Source organism: Chironomus tepperi, unplaced genomic scaffold (assembly GCF_022539635.2).
Source record: "Chironomus tepperi strain 1889 unplaced genomic scaffold, CSIRO-AGI_Ctep_v1 contig_252, whole genome shotgun sequence".
NCBI lineage: Eukaryota > Metazoa > Arthropoda > Insecta > Diptera > Chironomidae > Chironomus > Chironomus tepperi.
Genome location: NW_027226374.1, coordinates 1 through 18459, shown reverse-complemented (window position 1 = coordinate 18459; position 18459 = coordinate 1). Strand labels below are relative to the sequence as shown.

The window sequence follows — 18459 nt, the reverse complement described above, 5'->3', positions numbered from 1 at the left end:
ATAGCTCTGTTTGTGCAGTTTAGTACCAATCTTTTAATAAAAATTCCGGAAATGAATTTTGGAAAATAAAATATTGTTATTTAAATTTTTGGAATCGAATTTATTGGGATCGTAAGTTCTTAAAATAACATGTTGCAATTTTTATCTCCAAAAATCAATTTAGTTTTTCGGTTTCTCTAAAAAACAATCTGACCAAGTAGATTGGTGAATCAAATTGTGTACAATATTTTGCGATCTAAAATTTCTTTTAGTAAACAACTTCGTGGAAGCACTTAATTAAGTACTGCTGGCAATGTTGTTTGCATGGATTGATTTTTAAAGATGAAAATAATTAAGAGATGAAAATGTCAGAAAATAAAACGGAAAATTTTCCATTGAAACAATTTCATCACGTGTATAATCTGAAAAATAATAAGTTTATAGATGCAATAATAAATGAAATAAATAAAAGATGTGATTGGTTTCAGTTTTCATTATATATTTTTTCTCCAAATATATACAAGAATTTAATTAATTTCAAAACGTTTCGTTAATTATCGTATTATAATATGCATTTTTGTTGCTTTTGTCTGTAATTCTATTTTGTCGGTTGTGAATTAGTCGTCCAAATTTATTATGAAAATATCAGTGGACTTTCCTTTTTTATAAATAAAATACACAAAAATGAGATAAAGTAAAGCTAAAAATAATTTAGAGGTGAGACTAAAAAAAAGGAAATAAAATTTTTATTTGATGATATTCAAGATAAAGCTCTTCAAAAATAAGATAAAATTCAAGTAGGATTCTTGAATAAATTTAACTGCTTTTACTATCTCAAAAAAGTGGAAATTATTTTTTTTCCAGAGCTTCCTCATATTTATTTGGAACAAAATCATTCTCAATCGTTATTTATACAGCACTAGATTTTATTTTCCATCATTTCACATTACGATCATGAACCAAAAAGTTCTCAATTAAATATTCATAATTTTTAAGCACTTCTACATCTTGCAAATATCAGCTTTGCATTAACATTGGAAATAAAAGATTTAATACAACTAAAACGTAACTTAATGATAGCTTCACATTTATAAATATCGTAAAATACATCATTCATTTTTCTTAAACTAACTTGACGTCATGACAATTTGGCACAAAAACATATTAGAAGAATTGAAACAATTCTATACCTTCTTTGTTGGATATTTTTTTATTTCAATATTTAAGTAAACTTAATCAACTTGTTGGCATTTAGACTGTTTCAAATTATATCTGTTTTCATAGGGGCCATTCACTTATTATGTAACGCGAAAATCGACTTTTTGAACCCCATTCCCTCTTTTGTAGCAAAATCTCAATGGACTCCCCTCCCCTCTCTAAGAGCGTTACGTAATAAGCGAACGACCCCATATTAATTGAGGGTTTTATTGATTATTTTAAACAAAATTATTTTGCAGAACAAAACATTTAATTAATATTTTTTCTCGATCTATCCAAATTATGGATTACTTTAAATTATTTCAACAGTTTGAATACAAACTGAACTAAAATAGACTTGAATTACTTATTAGAAGACATTTACATTATATCGATGAAAATTGACTAATCTCATTAGATTAATAATTTCAATAATTTTCAACTACATCAAATTTACACTTATAAAATCATTAATTTTCCTTTAACATGCTCTCTAATTCTGGAGCAGTAATTTCTTTAAATATACTTTCTGTTGGCATTCTTGAGTTTACTCGCTGATGCCTAGAATTATGACTTCGAGCTCGCTCCTCGTGTGGTGAGGGCTGTTCTGACCAAAATCTTATTAACACTGGCTTTTCCTTTGTTGTTTCATCAATTGACCATCCCTTTGGAAGCCAATAATGTGGTTTATGAGTAGCTACTGGGATTTCTGTTGTAGTTGTTGTTGTTGTGGTTGTTGTAGACGTGGAGGCTTTAATTGTGCTCTGCTTTCGCCTTTTCATGCCATTTCTTGTACGATTCTTTTTTGGTATTGGCAATTGATCAATTGAATGTGATTTAAGGATGACTTGACTATCATTTGATTGGGATAGTTGTTGTTGAATAATTGGTTTAGGCTTCCTTGTACGTGAATTTTTTACTCTGTTTCGATTTGTTTTTCTTTGTGTGATTTTCGGCATAAAGTCAACCGAATTGATTTTGTACGACTCTGGTTTGTTGGACACAATCTTTGTTTTTTCAGTTGTTGTCCTGATAGTCGTTTGCTCCGATGTTGTTGTAACTGGTGTTGTTGTTGTTGTCGTTGTTTGTATAGTTGTTGATTCTGTTGTGACTGTATTTTCCGAATCTGACTCATTAATTGTCGTTGTGGTAACATCATTTATATCGCTCTTAACTGACTTGTCTGTTGAAGTTTCGTAAGTTTTTTGTGTTGTCGTAGTCAAATCATCAATTGGAATTTCCGTCGTCGTTGTAATTTCAGGTGTTGCTGGTAAGTCATTAGAAAATAATTTTTCAGAGACTGGTGCGGGTTCAATTTTTTTAATTTCTTCCGCTTTAACTGGTTTGGCATTCTTTGGATCTAAATTTCGCATATTTATGACTTTTTCTTCTATAATATATTCAACCTTCTTTCCATTGTTTGTTTCCTCTTGTATATCAATTGCAAGTGGAAGATTTATTTGTAATGGCCCAGAATTCTCATTTTTATCCTCATCATAATCATAATCAGAATCTGTGTTTCCATTTTTATCTGAATTCTCATCAATTCCAAACAAATCTGTTAGTCTTGCTGCTAAAATATCATCTTGATTGATTGTAACTGTTTTAATGCATTTTCCATTATCATCTATTCGATAACCATGCGGACAAAGTCTGTCATGATTATTATATGCACTTGGGGCTATAAAAATTGATTTTGGTGTGATTTTTGATTTTTTGACATGTGGATCACTGCTCACTAGAGCTTCAGCTGATGGATCTGATGAGTTTCTTGGCGTAAATACTAGCCAACTTAAATTCCAACTTTCTGGATTATTGTTCAATGGCTTTGATTCTATCGGTAATGCTAATGCTGTCATTAGCATACACCAACTAAGCAATAATATCCGATATAACATTTTCATCATGATTTTTTGTTGTTAATCTGTTTCAACATCATACGGTTTCGTAAGAAAATATGACGTGTGACTCCTATTTGTTGTGGTATTACCAATGAGTGTCAATATACATATAAGTGGTCAAGGACAATGAGTAATTTCAGCAACTCTTCTCCTCTCCTGTCTGTTTTACTTTCTCACTTTGGTCGGTCACCTATTACATATACGATTGTTAAGCTGTCTCGTCGATTACACCAGATTGTTGTGAAATATTGACAAATGATCTGCATAAAAAGAGAAGGAAAAAGAAAGCAAAGTTATGAAAAATGTATAAAACGAAATTGAAAATAAATAAATGGATAGAGATGAGAGAAGAATTAGTAATAGAGAGAAAGGAAAAAGAGTAAATATGAGATAAAAATTTGCATTTTTTGGACTTTATAACTACATTTTATATGGATTTGCTGCGAGGAGCGATTCGGTCACTTTCTTTTTCATGCATGCGTCTGCGGTTCTCTTATTCAGACATTGACTTTAATCTGTTATGTGTACGTAGAGATGTCAAGAAATTATTAATAAATATAATCAGTTCCAGTCATTTATTAAAGCAAAAAAATAAAATTAAAGTAATGTGACCATGTAAATTATTGCATTTAATACGAATGATTTTTATGACATTTTAATTCATTAGTGTTAATTTTCCCTCCCGGATTAATGCTGCTGGTTTATATCAAATTTACTAGTGTATACACTATGGAACGACGACAGTGCAAATTTCGCAATCGTTACATATTCATTTTGATGTGTGCAAATATAATTCGAGTTGGATATGAATATATTATTAAATGAAAAACTTATGGCAAGTCTCACCAACATTTATAAGATATAAATAGCACTCTCGTAGAAAAAGCAAAATAATATTAAAATCCAACCATGTAAGCAGTAGACTGGCAAGTACAATGTCTCGGGTTCGTCATCGTAATTTTTTTCTCCTGCTCTACATCAGGTTATACCTTCTGTTACATATATATTAAGTGACATTGACTTTATTGAAAGTGAATTTTAAGAAATTGTTGCATCTCATTTGTTATCTGTTTTCATAATTTCTAACCATGAGCTTTCTGCTGCCAATTGCTTTTGCGAAGCGAAAATTTATTGGAAATCGCTTATTACAGTAATGTGCGTGCCATACGCGTTAATTGCAATTTTTCAATATTTTTTTCTTCGTTTTTCTGTTCAAAGCAATTTTCTTTTAATTTGAATTACATTAGCCTAGATTTATGGCGCTTACAAATAAAAGATAAATGGATGGATAGGTATAGGAGACAGTAAGAGACGCTATTACTATTAAAACTTCATGCGACTGCGACACTGTGAGTAAATATTGCACAAATGATGAATTAGAGATTGCAATTGTTAGTCGATTAACATTGATTGCATGATGGCATTGGCATTTAACGCTGCTGATGCCAACATCATGATTGTGATTCACTATAATTATTTTTCTTTACTAATTTTCTACACTTTATGCTTCTATTTTTATCATTTTATAATAGATGCTTTCAATATTTCTCCTTCTATTACCGTAACTTTATGATTATTAGGAGAAACAACAAAATGAAATTATCATTAAGTTCAGGACATGATATAATGCCTTCTTATTGCTTCTTTCATCATAGTGATTGTCTATCCATTATTATATACATTCACTTCTCTTTTCTTCCCTTACATAAAGTGCAAAATTAATATTTCATAATTTTGTGGGTGTGACAATACTCTTTTTTTGCTTTTACCTTTTGGTTTTTAATTTTTATTGTTATTTATGTTGTAAGTAACCTTCTATATATTTATTGTCACCAGGCTTTATGTTATTTTATTATATTTGACTCCTACTGAAATGCAAGTTAAAGACTACCAGTAAATTTGTTAATGAACATGTTTATTAAGAGACAAACAACGACCAATTAAACTGAGATTTTTCAACTAGGTATTCTCAATTTAAGAAACTTCCTACTCTCTTTGTTTTGATTTTCATTTGTTTATATATAAAAATCTCAATAAACATTATTAATAATATTTGTAGTTTCTGCAACATCTCATAAAATCAAAACATGATTTAAAGTTTAGTAAATGACTCAGCAATATTATAGTTATCAACTTTATGAAGTAATAGATCATCAAAGGAAATTACTTGCCAAAAATGTTCATGTTTCATTGAACCCAATTTTGGATTTAAAATTCTGTCCAGCAATTACTGTAACATAAATAATAAAGGAGTTCCCCGATCGAATGTAATACCACATGCAGTTAACAGTAATTACAATTAAAATTGTGTCACATGTTATAGAGTCTGACTGTGTGAAGCCTTCATCATTATTATTTATATTGTTATTCTTATAATCCCATGAAAAATTACTAAAGATATAAAAAGAAGTAAAGTTCGATTCCGGGTAAAAGAAATGAAATAAACCTTAATATCATATAATCACGTTGCTAGCATTTGCTTATTCGCATCGATTTCATAAGATTTGTCTCTCATTCATTCAATGGTAAGTCCGCTTCACATACATATCATAGAATGTCGAAATGTGGAATTACTATGATGAATAACACGAATTTAAACTGAAATTTGGAGCATTAAACTTTTACATATAGGCGACGTCATCAATACTATTTTAATAATTAAAATGATTTTTAAGAGAGACCCAAAAAATTAAATTAAGTAAAATACCAGCTATTTTTGCACACATTTTCTTCATGCATAGGAAGTTCCCATCACAAAAATAATCTTTCGCACTTTTTTGACATTTGTTACGGCCTTTTGTTCAGTACCTTTTTACTATTTTTATTTTTAGCACACAATATATTACAATGATGATGCCGATGATAGCGAAAAGATGAATGGCAACATTGTTAGATATATGAGCATGTAAAAATTAAGTCGCAAAACGTGGACGGATTTGAAATGATCGACTTGCGTTTTTCAAGTATTTTTAGGCAATTATGAAATCTTAATATATCTGTGAAATGAGACAGATGGCTTAGTTTGTATTTCATGCTTTCAAATATCATTTACACCAAATTTTCAATTTGGGTGAATATATTGCTTTTGGTATTTTGAAATTTCAGTTTTTTTAATTTCCTGCATCAGACTTACAGAATTGACAAATATTTCCAATGGTGGAAAGTCTGTGCCTGAAAATACCAATCCAACAGTGAAAACCGCATCTTGATTGGTGCTTCCAGTGCCGAGAAATCGCAAAAAAACACTTTCTGTTATTTAGTTAGTTAGTTAGTTAGTTAGTTAGTTAGTTAGTTAATCAGCACGATATCTCTCTTCAAACTCAATACTAAGACTTCGGGTTTTTTGCATCTGGTAGGGAATGGGTATGGCAAGAACTGTATTGTTTTTGGAGCCATAAGATGCTTCCACTGAGGCACAAGATGTAAAAAACTGTCTTTTTTTGGGCCAAATTATAGTCGATTATTGCAAAATACATTTTTGTAAACAAACAAAAAAATAAATTGAACTGAATCTTACTGGATCTCATTTTAATGGTCTAGAAGTGAACTGGATCCTACTGGATCTAGTTTTTATGTATCTGTAAGTTGTATGGAGCCTACTGGATCTCATTTTAATGGTCTAGAAGTGAACTGGATCCTACTGGATCTTGTTTTTATGCATCTGGAAGGTATATGGATCCTACTGGATCTCATTTTGATAGTCTGGAAGTGAACTGGATCTTATTTTTATGGGTCTGGAAGGTATATGGATCCTACTGGATCTTATTTAAATTGGTCTGGAAGGTATTTGGATCCTACTGGATCTTGTTTTTGTGTATCTGTAAGTTGTATGGATCCTACTGGATCTCATTTAAATGGTCTGGAAGTGAACTGGATCCTACTGGATCTTGTTTTTATGCATCTGGAAGGTATATGGATCCTACTGGATCTCATTTTGATAATCTGGAAGTGAACTGGATCCTACTGGATCTTTTTTTATGGGTCTGGAAGGTATATGGATCCCACTGGATCTTATTTTTATGGGTCTGGAAGGTATATGGATCCTACTGGATCTTATTTTTATGGTCTGGAAGTGAACTGGATCCTACTGGATCTTATTTTTATGGGTCTGGAATGTATATGGATCCTAATGGATCTCATTTTGATAGTCTGGAAGTGAACTGGATCCTACTGGATCTTATTTTTATGGGTCTGGAAGGTATGTGGATCCTACTGGATCTTATTTTTATGGGTCTGGAAGGTATATGGATCCTACTGGATCTCATTTTTATGGGTCTGGAAGGTATATGAATCTTACTGGATCTCATTTAAATGTTCTGGAAGTGAACTGGATCCTACTGGATCTTGTTTTTATGTATCTGTAAGTTGTATGGATCCTACTGGATCTCATTTAAATGGTCTGGAAGTGAACTGGATCCTACTGGATCTTGTTTTTATGGGTCTGGAAGGTATATGGATCCTACTGGATCTTATTTTTATGGGTCTGGAAGGTATATGAATCTTACTGGATCTCATTTTTATGGGTCTGGAAGGTATATGGATCCTACTGGATCTTATTTTTATGGTCTGGAAGTGAACTGGATCCTACTGGATCTTATTTTTATGGGCCTGGAATGTATGTGGATCCTACTGGATCTCATTTTGATAGTCTGGAAGTGAACTGGATCCTACTGGATCTTATTTTTATGGGTCTGGAAGGTATGTGGATCCTACTGGATCTTATTTTTATGGGTCTGGAAGGTATATGGATCCTACTGGATCTCATTTTTATTGGTCTGGAAGGTATTTGGATCCTACTGGATCTTGTATTTATGGGTCTGGAAGTGAACTGGATCTTACTGGATCTTATTTTTATGGGTCTGGAAGGTATATGGATCCTACTGGATCTCATTTTGATAGCCTGGAAGTGAACTGGATCCTACTGGATCCTACTGGGTTGAGCGAAGCTCAGCCCAGCTCGTATAGTGATATATGAAAGGACTGTAATCTGCCCAAGTCGGGCGAGCGAAGCTCAGCCCGGCTCGTATAGTGATCTATAAAAGCACTGTAATCTACCCAAGTCGGGCGAGCGAAGCTCAGCCCGGCTCGTATACTGATTTATAAAAGTGACTGTAATCTACCCAAGTCGGGCGAGCGAAGCTCAGCCCGGCTCTTATACTGATTTATAAAAGTACTGTAATCTACCCAAGTCGGGCGAGCGAAGCTCAGCCCGGCTCGTATACTGATTTATAAAAGTACTGTAATCTACCCAAGTCGGGCGAGCGAAGCTCAGCCCGGCTCGTATACTGATTTATAAAAGTACTGTAATCTACCCAAGTCGGACGAGCGAAGCTCAGTTCGGCTCGTATACTGATTTATAAAAGTACTGTAATCTACCCAAGTCGGGCGAGCGAAGCTCAGCCCGGCTCGTATTGATTTATAAAAGTACTGTAATCTACTCAAGTCGGGCGGAGCTCAACCCGGCTCGTATACTGATTTATAAAAGTACTGTATCTACCCAAGTCGGGCGAGCGAAGCTCATAATATGTTGCCGTGAGAAAAAACAGTTCGAGCGAAGCTCGAACATTAATAGTTCGAACGCAGTTCGGACTTGGTTGAGCGAAGACAAATTTTGCGACCTGAACGGAGCGAAGCGAGTGAAGGCGTGAAAATTTTCAAAAGCATTAAAAACTGCATATCTATGAAAATATGTTGCCGTGAGTAGAGAAATGGTTCGAGCAAAGCTCGAACTAAAATAGTTCGGATCCAGGTCATTCATTAAAATAATTTTAGTTAATGTGTATATAATCATTTCTTATCGCATTTATTTCATAAATCAATTATTTTGTTCAAGTTGTGTTTTTAATTCTTACTTTTCTGCACTGTTTTCTGATCTAACGTATGGTGTGAATATTCCCATGAAGCGTGATCCGCTTCATTACTAGTATCATATTCATTTTCAATTTGGGTGAATATATTGCTTTTGGTATTTTGAAATTTCAGTGCATCAGACTTACAGAATTGACAAATATTTCCAATGGTGGAAAGTCTGTGCCTGAAAATACCAATCCAACAGTGAAAACCGCATCTTGATTGGTGCTTCCAGTGCCGAGAAATCGCAAAAAAACACTTTCTGTTATTTAGTTAGTTAGTTAGTTAGTTAGTTAGTTAGTTAGTTAATCAGCACGATATCTCTCTTCAAACTCAATACTAAGACTTCGGGTTTTTTGCATCTGGTAGGGAATGGGTATGGCAAGAACTGTATTGTTTTGGAGCCATAAGTGCTTCCACTGAGGCACAAGATGTAAAAAACTGTCTTTTTTGGGCCAAATTATAGTCGATTATTGCAAAATACATTTTTGTAAACAAACAAAAAAATAAATTGAACTAAATCTTACTGGATCTCATTTTAATGGTCTGGAAGTGAACTGGATCCTACTGGATCTTGTTTTTATGTGTCTGGAAGTTGTATGGAGCCTACTGGATCTCATTTTAATGGTCTAGAAGTGAACTGGATCCTACTGGATCTTGTTTTTATGTATCTGGAAGGTATATGGATCCTACTGGATCTCATTTTGATAGTCTGGAAGTGAACTGGATCTTATTTTTATGGGTCTGGAAGGTATATGGATCCTACTGGATCTTATTTTTATTGGTCTGGAAGGTATTTGGATCCTACTGGATCTTGTTTTTATGTATCTGGAAGTTGTATGGATCCTACTGGATCTCATTTAAATGGTCTGGAAGTGAACTGGATCCTACTGGATCTTGTTTTTATGCATCTGGAAGGTATATGGATCCTACTGGATCTCATTTTGATAGTCTGGAAGTGAACTGGATCCTACTGGATCTTATTTTTATGGGTCTAGAAGTTATATGGATCCTACTGGATCTTATTTTTATGGGTCTGGAAGGTATATGGATCCTACTGGATCTTATTTTGATAGTCTGGAAGTGAACTGGATCCTACTGGATCTTATTTTTATGGGTCTGGAAGGTATATGGATCCTACTGGATCTCATTTTGATAGTCTGGAAGTGAATTGGATCCTACTGGATCTTATTTTTATGGGTCTGGAAGGTATATGGATCCTACTGGATCTTATTTTTTTGGGTCTGGAAGGTATATGGATCCTACTGGATCTTATTTTGATAGTCTGGAAGTTATATGAATCTTACTGGATCTCATTTAAATGTTCTGGAAGTGAACTGGATCCTACTGGATCTTGTTTTTATGTATCTGTAAGTTGTATGGATCCTACTGGATCTCATTTAAATGGTCTGGAAGTGAACTGGATCCTACTGGATCTTGTTTTTATGGGTCTGGAAGGTATATGGATCCTACTGGATCTTATTTTTATGGGTCTGGAAGGTATATGAATCTTACTGGATCTCATTTTTATGGGTCTGGAAGGTATATGGATCCTACTGGATCTTATTTTTATGGTCTGGAAGTGAACTGGATCCTACTGGATCTTATTTTTATGGGCCTGGAATGTATATGGATCCTACTGGATCTCATTTTGATAGTCTGGAAGTGAACTGGATCCTACTGGATCTTATTTTTATGGGTCTAGAAGTTATATGGATCCTACTGGATCTTATTTTTATGGGTCTGGAAGGTATATGGATCCTACTGGATCTTATTTTTATTGGTCTGGAAGGTATTTGGATCCTACTGGATCTTATTTTTATGGGTCTGGAAGGTATGTGGATCCTACTGGATCTTATTTTTATGGGTCTGGAAGGTATATGGATCCTACTGGATCTCATTTTGATAGTCTGGAAGTGAACTGGATCCTACTGGATCCTACTGGGTTGAGCGAAGCTCAGCCCAGCTCGTATAGTGATATATGAAAGGACTGTAATCTGCCCAAGTCGGGCGAGCGAAGCTCAGCCCGGCTCGTATAGTGATCTATAAAAGCACTGTAATCTACCCAAGTCGGGCGAGCGAAGCTCAGCCCGGCTCGTATACTGATTTATAAAAGTACTGTAATCTACCCAAGTCGGGCGAGCAAGCTCAGCCCGGCTCGTATACTGATTTATAAAAGTACTGTAATCTACCCAAGTCGGGCGAGCGAAGCTCAGCCCGGCTCGTATACTGATTTATAAAAGTACTGTAATCTACCCAAGTCGGGCGAGCGAAGCTCAGCCCGGCTCGTATACTGATTTATAAAAGTACTGTAATCTACCCAAGTCGGACGAGCGAAGCTCAGTTCGGCTCGTATACTGATTTATAAAAGTACTGTAATCTACCCAAGTCGGGCGAGCGAAGCTCAGCCCGGCTCGTATACTGATTTATAAAAGTACTGTAATCTACTCAAGTCGGGCGGAGCTCAACCCGGCTCGTATACTGATTTATAAAAGTACTGTAATCTACCCAAGTCGGGCGAGCGAAGCTCATAATATGTTGCCGTGAGTAGAAAAACAGTTCGAGCGAAGCTCGAACATTAATAGTTCGAACGCAGTTCGGACTTGGTTGAGCAAGACAAATTTTTGCGACCTGAACGGAGCGAAGCGAGTGAAGGCGTGAAAATTTTCCCAAGCACTAGAAACTGCATATCTATGAAAATATGTTGCCGTGAGTAGAGAAATGGTTCGAGCAAAGCTCGAACTTTAATAGTTCGGATCATTCATTAAAATAATTTTAGTTAATGTGTATATAATCATTTCTTATCGCATTTATTTCATAAATCAATTATTTTGTTCAAGTTGTGTTTTTAATTCTTACTTTTCTGCACTGTTTTCTGATCTACGTATGGTGTGAATATTCCTATGAAGCGTGATCCGCTTCATTACTAGTATTTAACTTGAAATTTTGAAATTGTGAACTCGTTGATCAAATATCAAATAGGACAGGAAACAATTAGAACGAGTCAAAACATTTTGAAAATTGCTCTACTAAGCATTCATGGTAAGTGTTCAGTTTCTTTCTAAGCAATTGGCCTCGTCAATGAAAATAATTTTGTGCACTTCCAACTATTTATTGTATGCATTTTCATTCACAAAAATAAATATATTGCATGCTTAATTTAAGCGATTCTCTGAAATTGTAATGGAATTTTTTTCCAACGACTCATGAACGATGAATGAAATAAATTTTAGTATATTGTGCATAATGTAAGAAATATTAGCGAGACATCCCAAGGCGAAAGACGCCATCAATAAAGTTATAAATTTTTGTTTAAGGCATGCAAAGAATTTGTATTAATTTTAAGTGAAGTATGGAAGAGATAAAATCTGCTCATTGGAATGATTGAAAAGTTTCTTGAACTATTTTACAGTTTTGCAGAGACAATGAGAGATCTGAATGAATAAAACCACAATTTTCTTCATAATTTTGTTGTCTTTTCTAAAGTTAAAGTTTAAAGCAAATTGAAATGATCATTAAGATCGCTATTTTTATTCTTAATGTCAGAACTATAATTTATTGTCATGAGAATCTTTTCAATATGATGAATAGAATAGAAAATGCAGAAATACTCAGAGTGGACAAAAATTCTTTATAACCCCTAACGGGCAAAGAGCATGATTTCATGAAATATCACTATGATACCTAAAAGCTATCTCTTTGTTTGTTAGGGAACTAGTTAATGCCCAGTTGATGTATAGTTCTAATGTATTTTTCGTCCACTTGGGTATAACTTACAGTACTATCATTGATCTTTGTTTGGCACGAGGTTTTTCGAGTCATTTATACAAGACTTATCAAATGGACATAAGAATTATTGCAAATAAAATCACAATGCCGATAAGCACATGTTGCTTAATCGATCCAAAATCCAGCTCGAAATCAGGCTGAAATTCTTTCAATTGTTTTAATTTTTCTTCTTATTAACATTTTTTGCGCAAAGTGAATGCGAATCTAGCATCAACTTAGAGATACGCCAGCCTGGAGCCGGATTTTTTGATTAACCAATTTGTGCTATTCATTGCAAATATTTAATTATATATTTATTGATGTTTTTCATAAATAATGTACTCTTTGTTATTTTTTGTCTAAATGATTCAGACGAGGCACTAAGCCATGCATTGTTAGGCACTTGTGAAGCATATTTTTGTGGATTATTTCTTTGTATATAACGTTCGTTGCTATTCATTTGCGTTAAATTAAAAACTTTTTTTTTGAGAATTACCGTAAGTTTTTTAACAAAAAAATAATCAGTTACTAATTTTGTAATTAAACGCAATATTTATACTAATGATGTAACCAGATCTAACTTTAATTAAAATTTACAAAAATAAACAACCTTTTTGGATGTTCAAAGAATCAAATTGCAGCGATTTGAAGGTAAAAATTCTAATTTTCGAAAGTTTCATTCCTAATATTAATTCTAACTTAGTTCTTTCTAGTTAATGCACAAGTTTAACTTTTAAAAATCACAAATAAAATGTTTGTAAATAACAAAATAAATACCTCATATTCATATGTCTACAAGAAAAGAAAAGTTGTGATACATAGTCTAAATTTAATGACAAATAGAAGGTCAAGTAAAAATAAAAAGTAATGGGTAGACAAATATAATTAATTGCAGGCGGTTAAAAAAGAGTTTTGGCTTTAAAGCTAAAATAACATAATTGTAAAGTGATAACATTGAGTTCTGTCCATTTTAAAAAACATTAGATTGCTAATTGATGGACCGCACACGGCATGCGGTTGATGTCATTTCCAAAATAAATTAGTTGCACACTAGTGTGCCGTGTCACACAGGTTTGTCCATCTATGGCATCTGAAATCGTATCATATTCTATTTTTAAATTTTTTGACATTTAAATTTCATTTAACTTTAAAATTAAAATCCATAAATGGTGTCTAATTTATCATTGAACAGACTATAGTCATTGAAACATCAATCTGTCTTGAAAAGATCATTTCTTTCCGCTGTTATGAATTAACTGCAACATTTCTAAATACAATATTTAAATCAGTGATGCGCAACTTGCGTGTCTAAAGATTTTTCGGTTTAGTAATGCCGTGTGCGGTTTCAGTCGAGGCTTACTACCAAGTTGTACCGCGAATAGTAAAAGGTTGTCCACCACTGAATTAAATGTTTGTTTAGTACTGTGACATTGTGACCCCATACACACTCCATTTTTTTCAAAGCCAAAGTCAATGAAAAGTTTTCTTCACACTTTTTTTTGAACATATAAATAAATTAAAAAGTCAAAGTCAAAGTTGTAATTTTGATTGAACAGAAAAGAGTAGTTGTTTTGATTCGTAATTGCCTATAAATTTATGAATGACGTTTTATCAAGTAGGTTGCACAACTTTTTGGAAAAACACTGTATTGACACCTTTTTTATGTAACTAATCTATGTCATATCATCGTGTATATTTCAAAAGTAGTATGGGAATTTCCCTCGTGTATTTAATGTTTACCGCCATTCACTAAACCTTGATAATTTTAACAGAGATGAGAGAATGCGAAAACAAATGAAATCCCATCACTTGAATCATCCCACGATTTGAAAAATTAAATATAAATAAAGAAGAAAATAAAACCAGAAGAAAGAAAAATTGGAACTAATGCGCAACTGGATCGCATAAAAATGAAAAATTATAAAAATAAAAACCAACAACAATTCTTTCATTCAGAATCTTTATAATAATAGTAATAATGATCAAGAGCATGTTTTGCGTGAAGCAGAGCTGAGAGAATGAAACAAATGAGCACATACACCACCAGAAACAGGCACAACACACAGCAGTGATTTATTAAATCATGAAAAGTATCTTAATTTTTCTTTCTGATTATTTTTTTGTTAACTACCGTTTTTGAAGCCTCTCAACATCAAAAAGAATTTTTTGTTAACTACCGTTTTTGAAGCCTCTCAACATCAAAAAGAATCACTGAACTGCCGCGACTAAGATCGACTAAAATGAAAATTTTTTACACTTGTCTGTAAATCTTATGAAAAGTGTATATACGAGATTATATTTTTCAATTTCTGATTATTTTATTTAAAAACTACCGTTTTTGAAGCCTCTCATACAAATCAAAAAGAATTGACTGAAACGAAAAAGAATCGTCTGTGATCTTATGTTTGTGTAGTTAAATATTGAAAAAATAATAAAAAAAAATATACGAGATTATATTCAATGATTTTTTATTTAAAAAACTTCTTTTGAAATAAAATAAATTTGATGAAACGAAAAAGAATCGCATGAGATGAAACAAAAAGAAAGAGATTTTAGCGAAAAAGCGGATGTTGATGATTTAGTATCGAAAGATGCTTTGCCTAATGATTTTCAACAAGGAGAAAATTAACGTCAATTTGAGTAATTTTAATGATCGCAAAACGTAAGGCTTTTCATTTCTTATTGCGAGAATTGATTGATTATTTTCACAGCAAATCAAGCCAAAACCTCTTCTTTTTCGTCTTGCGTGCAAAATTTAATTTTCACTTTCAATAAAACTTTTACACACTTGTGAATGTTAAAGAAATTGTTTAAATTTATAAACAAACTTCTAAATTACCATTTTTTTTATGAAACGCAATAAACTACATTAATGACCATCTAAAAAAACCAAAGTTTTACGCTTTTCTAATTTCATAATGTATGTATGCTTTAAATTGTTGACAATTACAATGTTTTTACTTCAATAAAATAACAAAAATACGACTTTTCTAATGAAAGCATTAAGGTCGTTCAAAAACGATGTCCAACTGTTATTCGTTTGAAAGTTTTGCACTTGATGAATTAGGGAGTCTTAAATTCCTATATTAAGTGTCTCTAACAGGCAATGAATATACTCGGCTAAATGAGCGTGCTCATGGATACACCAAATCAATATAATTGAGAATACTCATGAGTATAGTCATTGAGTCAGTGAGCATACTGATGAGAATTGTCAATTAAGTGAGAATTCTCATGAGTATACTCCTTGTCAGGAGAATGTTCGGATGCCAGACATTAGAAACTGTCTAAAGATAGATCGCACGTACGCCATCATCAAGGAAGTAAATAAGCAATTCCTATATATATTTCAATGGTCGTAATTTGCAAATTGCCCTTACGTATTTCTCGTTGTTTATGTCTAATTGCTTTGGTTAAAACATTTTGCTTCATTTTTGGGGTAAATTGAGTTCAACCGTATTTTTTTTAGAAAAGCATAAAGCAAAATATGCAAAAGGTCCAGGTTCATAAAATATCTTTATGTTTTCACTAAATGTATATCTTTACTGTAAAGTAATAGTACAGTAAATAATGTCCAATTACAAAACGTTATGTAAATCTTGATCATCCCTAACGTTATGTAAATCTTAATCATCCCTTTTAGGTAATCCTTTTGAACAGAAAAAAGGTAACATGACTCAATAATCATGAAGAGATAGAGATGGAAGGTAATGGAGATGGATAATTTCAAATAGTTCTTACCTACATAAACACGATCATTGTCACTTGAAAAATACTTTCAAAGACTTGTTGTGACAGACTTGATGTGATGGTCTACTACGAGCTGTTTTATATTGTAATTGAGACTGTATATATTGTTAACTCAGCTGGTTTTGTTTCTTTGCGTACAATTTTTCTTACAATAATTTAATAGTTTCTTTTATTTATTGCTCTCTCTTTATATATTATATATGCTTATTTTAATTCTTCTGTCTTTGCAAATTTAATAAATGATGGAAACTACAAAGAAGAGTGTTATCACATGACTTGCTATGTAGCCCGTATTATAATCAATGTCGTGTGTTTTTGTATGTCAATAATGACACGATAAAAACTAAATTGAACGGATGAATGATGTATTAATTAATACACAACACTTTCGATATTCTCCAATTTCTTTTATTCTTTTTGGCAGAGCAATTAGCGAAATCTGCTGGTTGCTTCCGAATAATCTGATGGTTTAAATAAGAAAATGTTCACATATATGCAGTGATTGAGCACTTAATACATATATTTTTCTTTCTTAATTTAATTCGCAACTCCGTTTTCTGGCTTACTTGCTGTTGTTTCTACTGCTGTTTATTGCCTGCTTGCTTGCTGTTGTTTCTTAATTTTTCTTTTCTTTTCTTTTTTTTTGAGAGTTAAAAGAATGAAAATTGTCGTCAATATAGGTCGGTGCTAGCAGCGGATCGGAACATGAGCATGAACAGTATCTCTCGTTGCTGTATTTTTTTTTTAAATTGTATGTGCTTTCGATTTTCTTCTTTTTTCACGAAAAGTAATTTGAAAGACTTTTTTTCAATCGTTTAACTTTACAGCAAGAAATTAAAACACATTAACATTTATGCTTCACTTTAGAAATAGAATCATCAGCTCACTTACTTTACTAGTTGTTTCTATTTATTTTTTAAATGTCAGAATCCACAATTGAATCACTAAATGCAAACTAAAGTGCAATTTCTGGCGCGTTCATAATACAAATGTAGCGACGAGTAAATTAATTAGTAAACTATTAACTTGAACGCTTGATTTGCAGCAGTTAGTATATCATTATACTTAAGTGATATTTACTATATATTGATGATTTACAGTAGTTGTATTTTTTTCAATTACAATTGAAATGTCAGGGAAGTAAAGGAGGAAAGAATAAATGATGATAAGAATTTTTGTTCAGTTTGTATTTTCCACTGATTTGAAATATTTTTCCTCGATTACTGTATATTCTACGTTATGTTTGCACGAGTATACGAGACAATATGCTTGATGGCTTTCAGATGTCAATTAATTGAGTTTATTTCCTTTTCTCTTTTTGTTTGTTTCAGTTATTTCGTTAATTAAACACACAAAAAAATGTCTTTCCTTTATTATCATCTGATAAATCTTTAACTTTATGAACTTCCGAATGAATATTTTTCATAAATTTTATGTTTATCACTTGTCAGTATTTTAATCACTGTCTGCTCTCACTTTTTAAATATCAGGTATTATATTTTTCTCGCTTTAAATTAATCAAAACTATGAATTCGATTTTTTTTCATATTTAATTATTTTTTTCTTCTTTATTTCTTGAAAATAAAAAATAAAGCACGAGAAGATTAAATAAATATATATATTTAACACATAAAAATTTCACTCGTACTTTGCGCTCTGTGTGCACTGCACGTTATTTGCTCGATTGACAGTCGAAGACTGAAAGCACACACAAAAATTATATACACATTATGAAAATGAGTATTGTGAGTTTGAGTCTGAGCTGGGAGGAATATTCACAGAAAAGAGACCCCGAAAAAAAACTGTGAGAGAAATTCAGTTTCTTATATTTTTATTTCGTTGTTTTCAAAAATATTATAAATCTTACAAGGCAGGCGAAAAAATAACAAAAAATTGCTCTCTTTCCCATGACTGGAAATTATCGGACAGATGGGAGGAATATTCAGGTCTGAAATCAGTAACATTCTCTTAAATACAGGTAGCAAGACTTAAAAAATTCTGATCTATTTTTAGA

At 32.5% G+C, this 18459-nt stretch overlaps 1 protein-coding gene across 5 annotated transcripts; it reads right to left on the bottom strand.

Annotated features, from left to right (window-relative positions):
* Positions 1 to 461: 461 nt before the first annotated feature.
* On the bottom strand, positions 462 to 18151 carry LOC139091558 (proteoglycan 4-like). Of its 5 annotated transcripts, XM_070641692.1 has the most exons (3): positions 17337 to 18151; positions 16437 to 17264; positions 462 to 3337 (listed from the first exon to the last, which is right to left on the bottom strand). In XM_070641692.1, exon 3 carries the CDS (start codon positions 3081 to 3083, stop codon positions 1647 to 1649), a length of 1437 nt encoding a protein of 478 aa, XP_070497793.1. In that variant the 5' UTR covers positions 3084 to 3337; positions 16437 to 17264; positions 17337 to 18151; the 3' UTR covers positions 462 to 1646. The 5 variants fall into 5 exon arrangements, with proteins under 5 accessions (XP_070497793.1, XP_070497792.1, XP_070497794.1 ...); XM_070641691.1 differs by having other exon boundaries at positions 16437 to 18151; XM_070641693.1 differs by having other exon boundaries at positions 16441 to 18151.
* Positions 18152 to 18459: the final 308 nt, after the last annotated feature.

Excerpts from the sequence above, each read along its gene's own strand:
- LOC139091558 (XM_070641691.1), bottom strand. The coding sequence starts at position 3,083 with ATGATGAAAATGTTATATCGGATATTATTGCTTAGTTGGTGTATGCTA.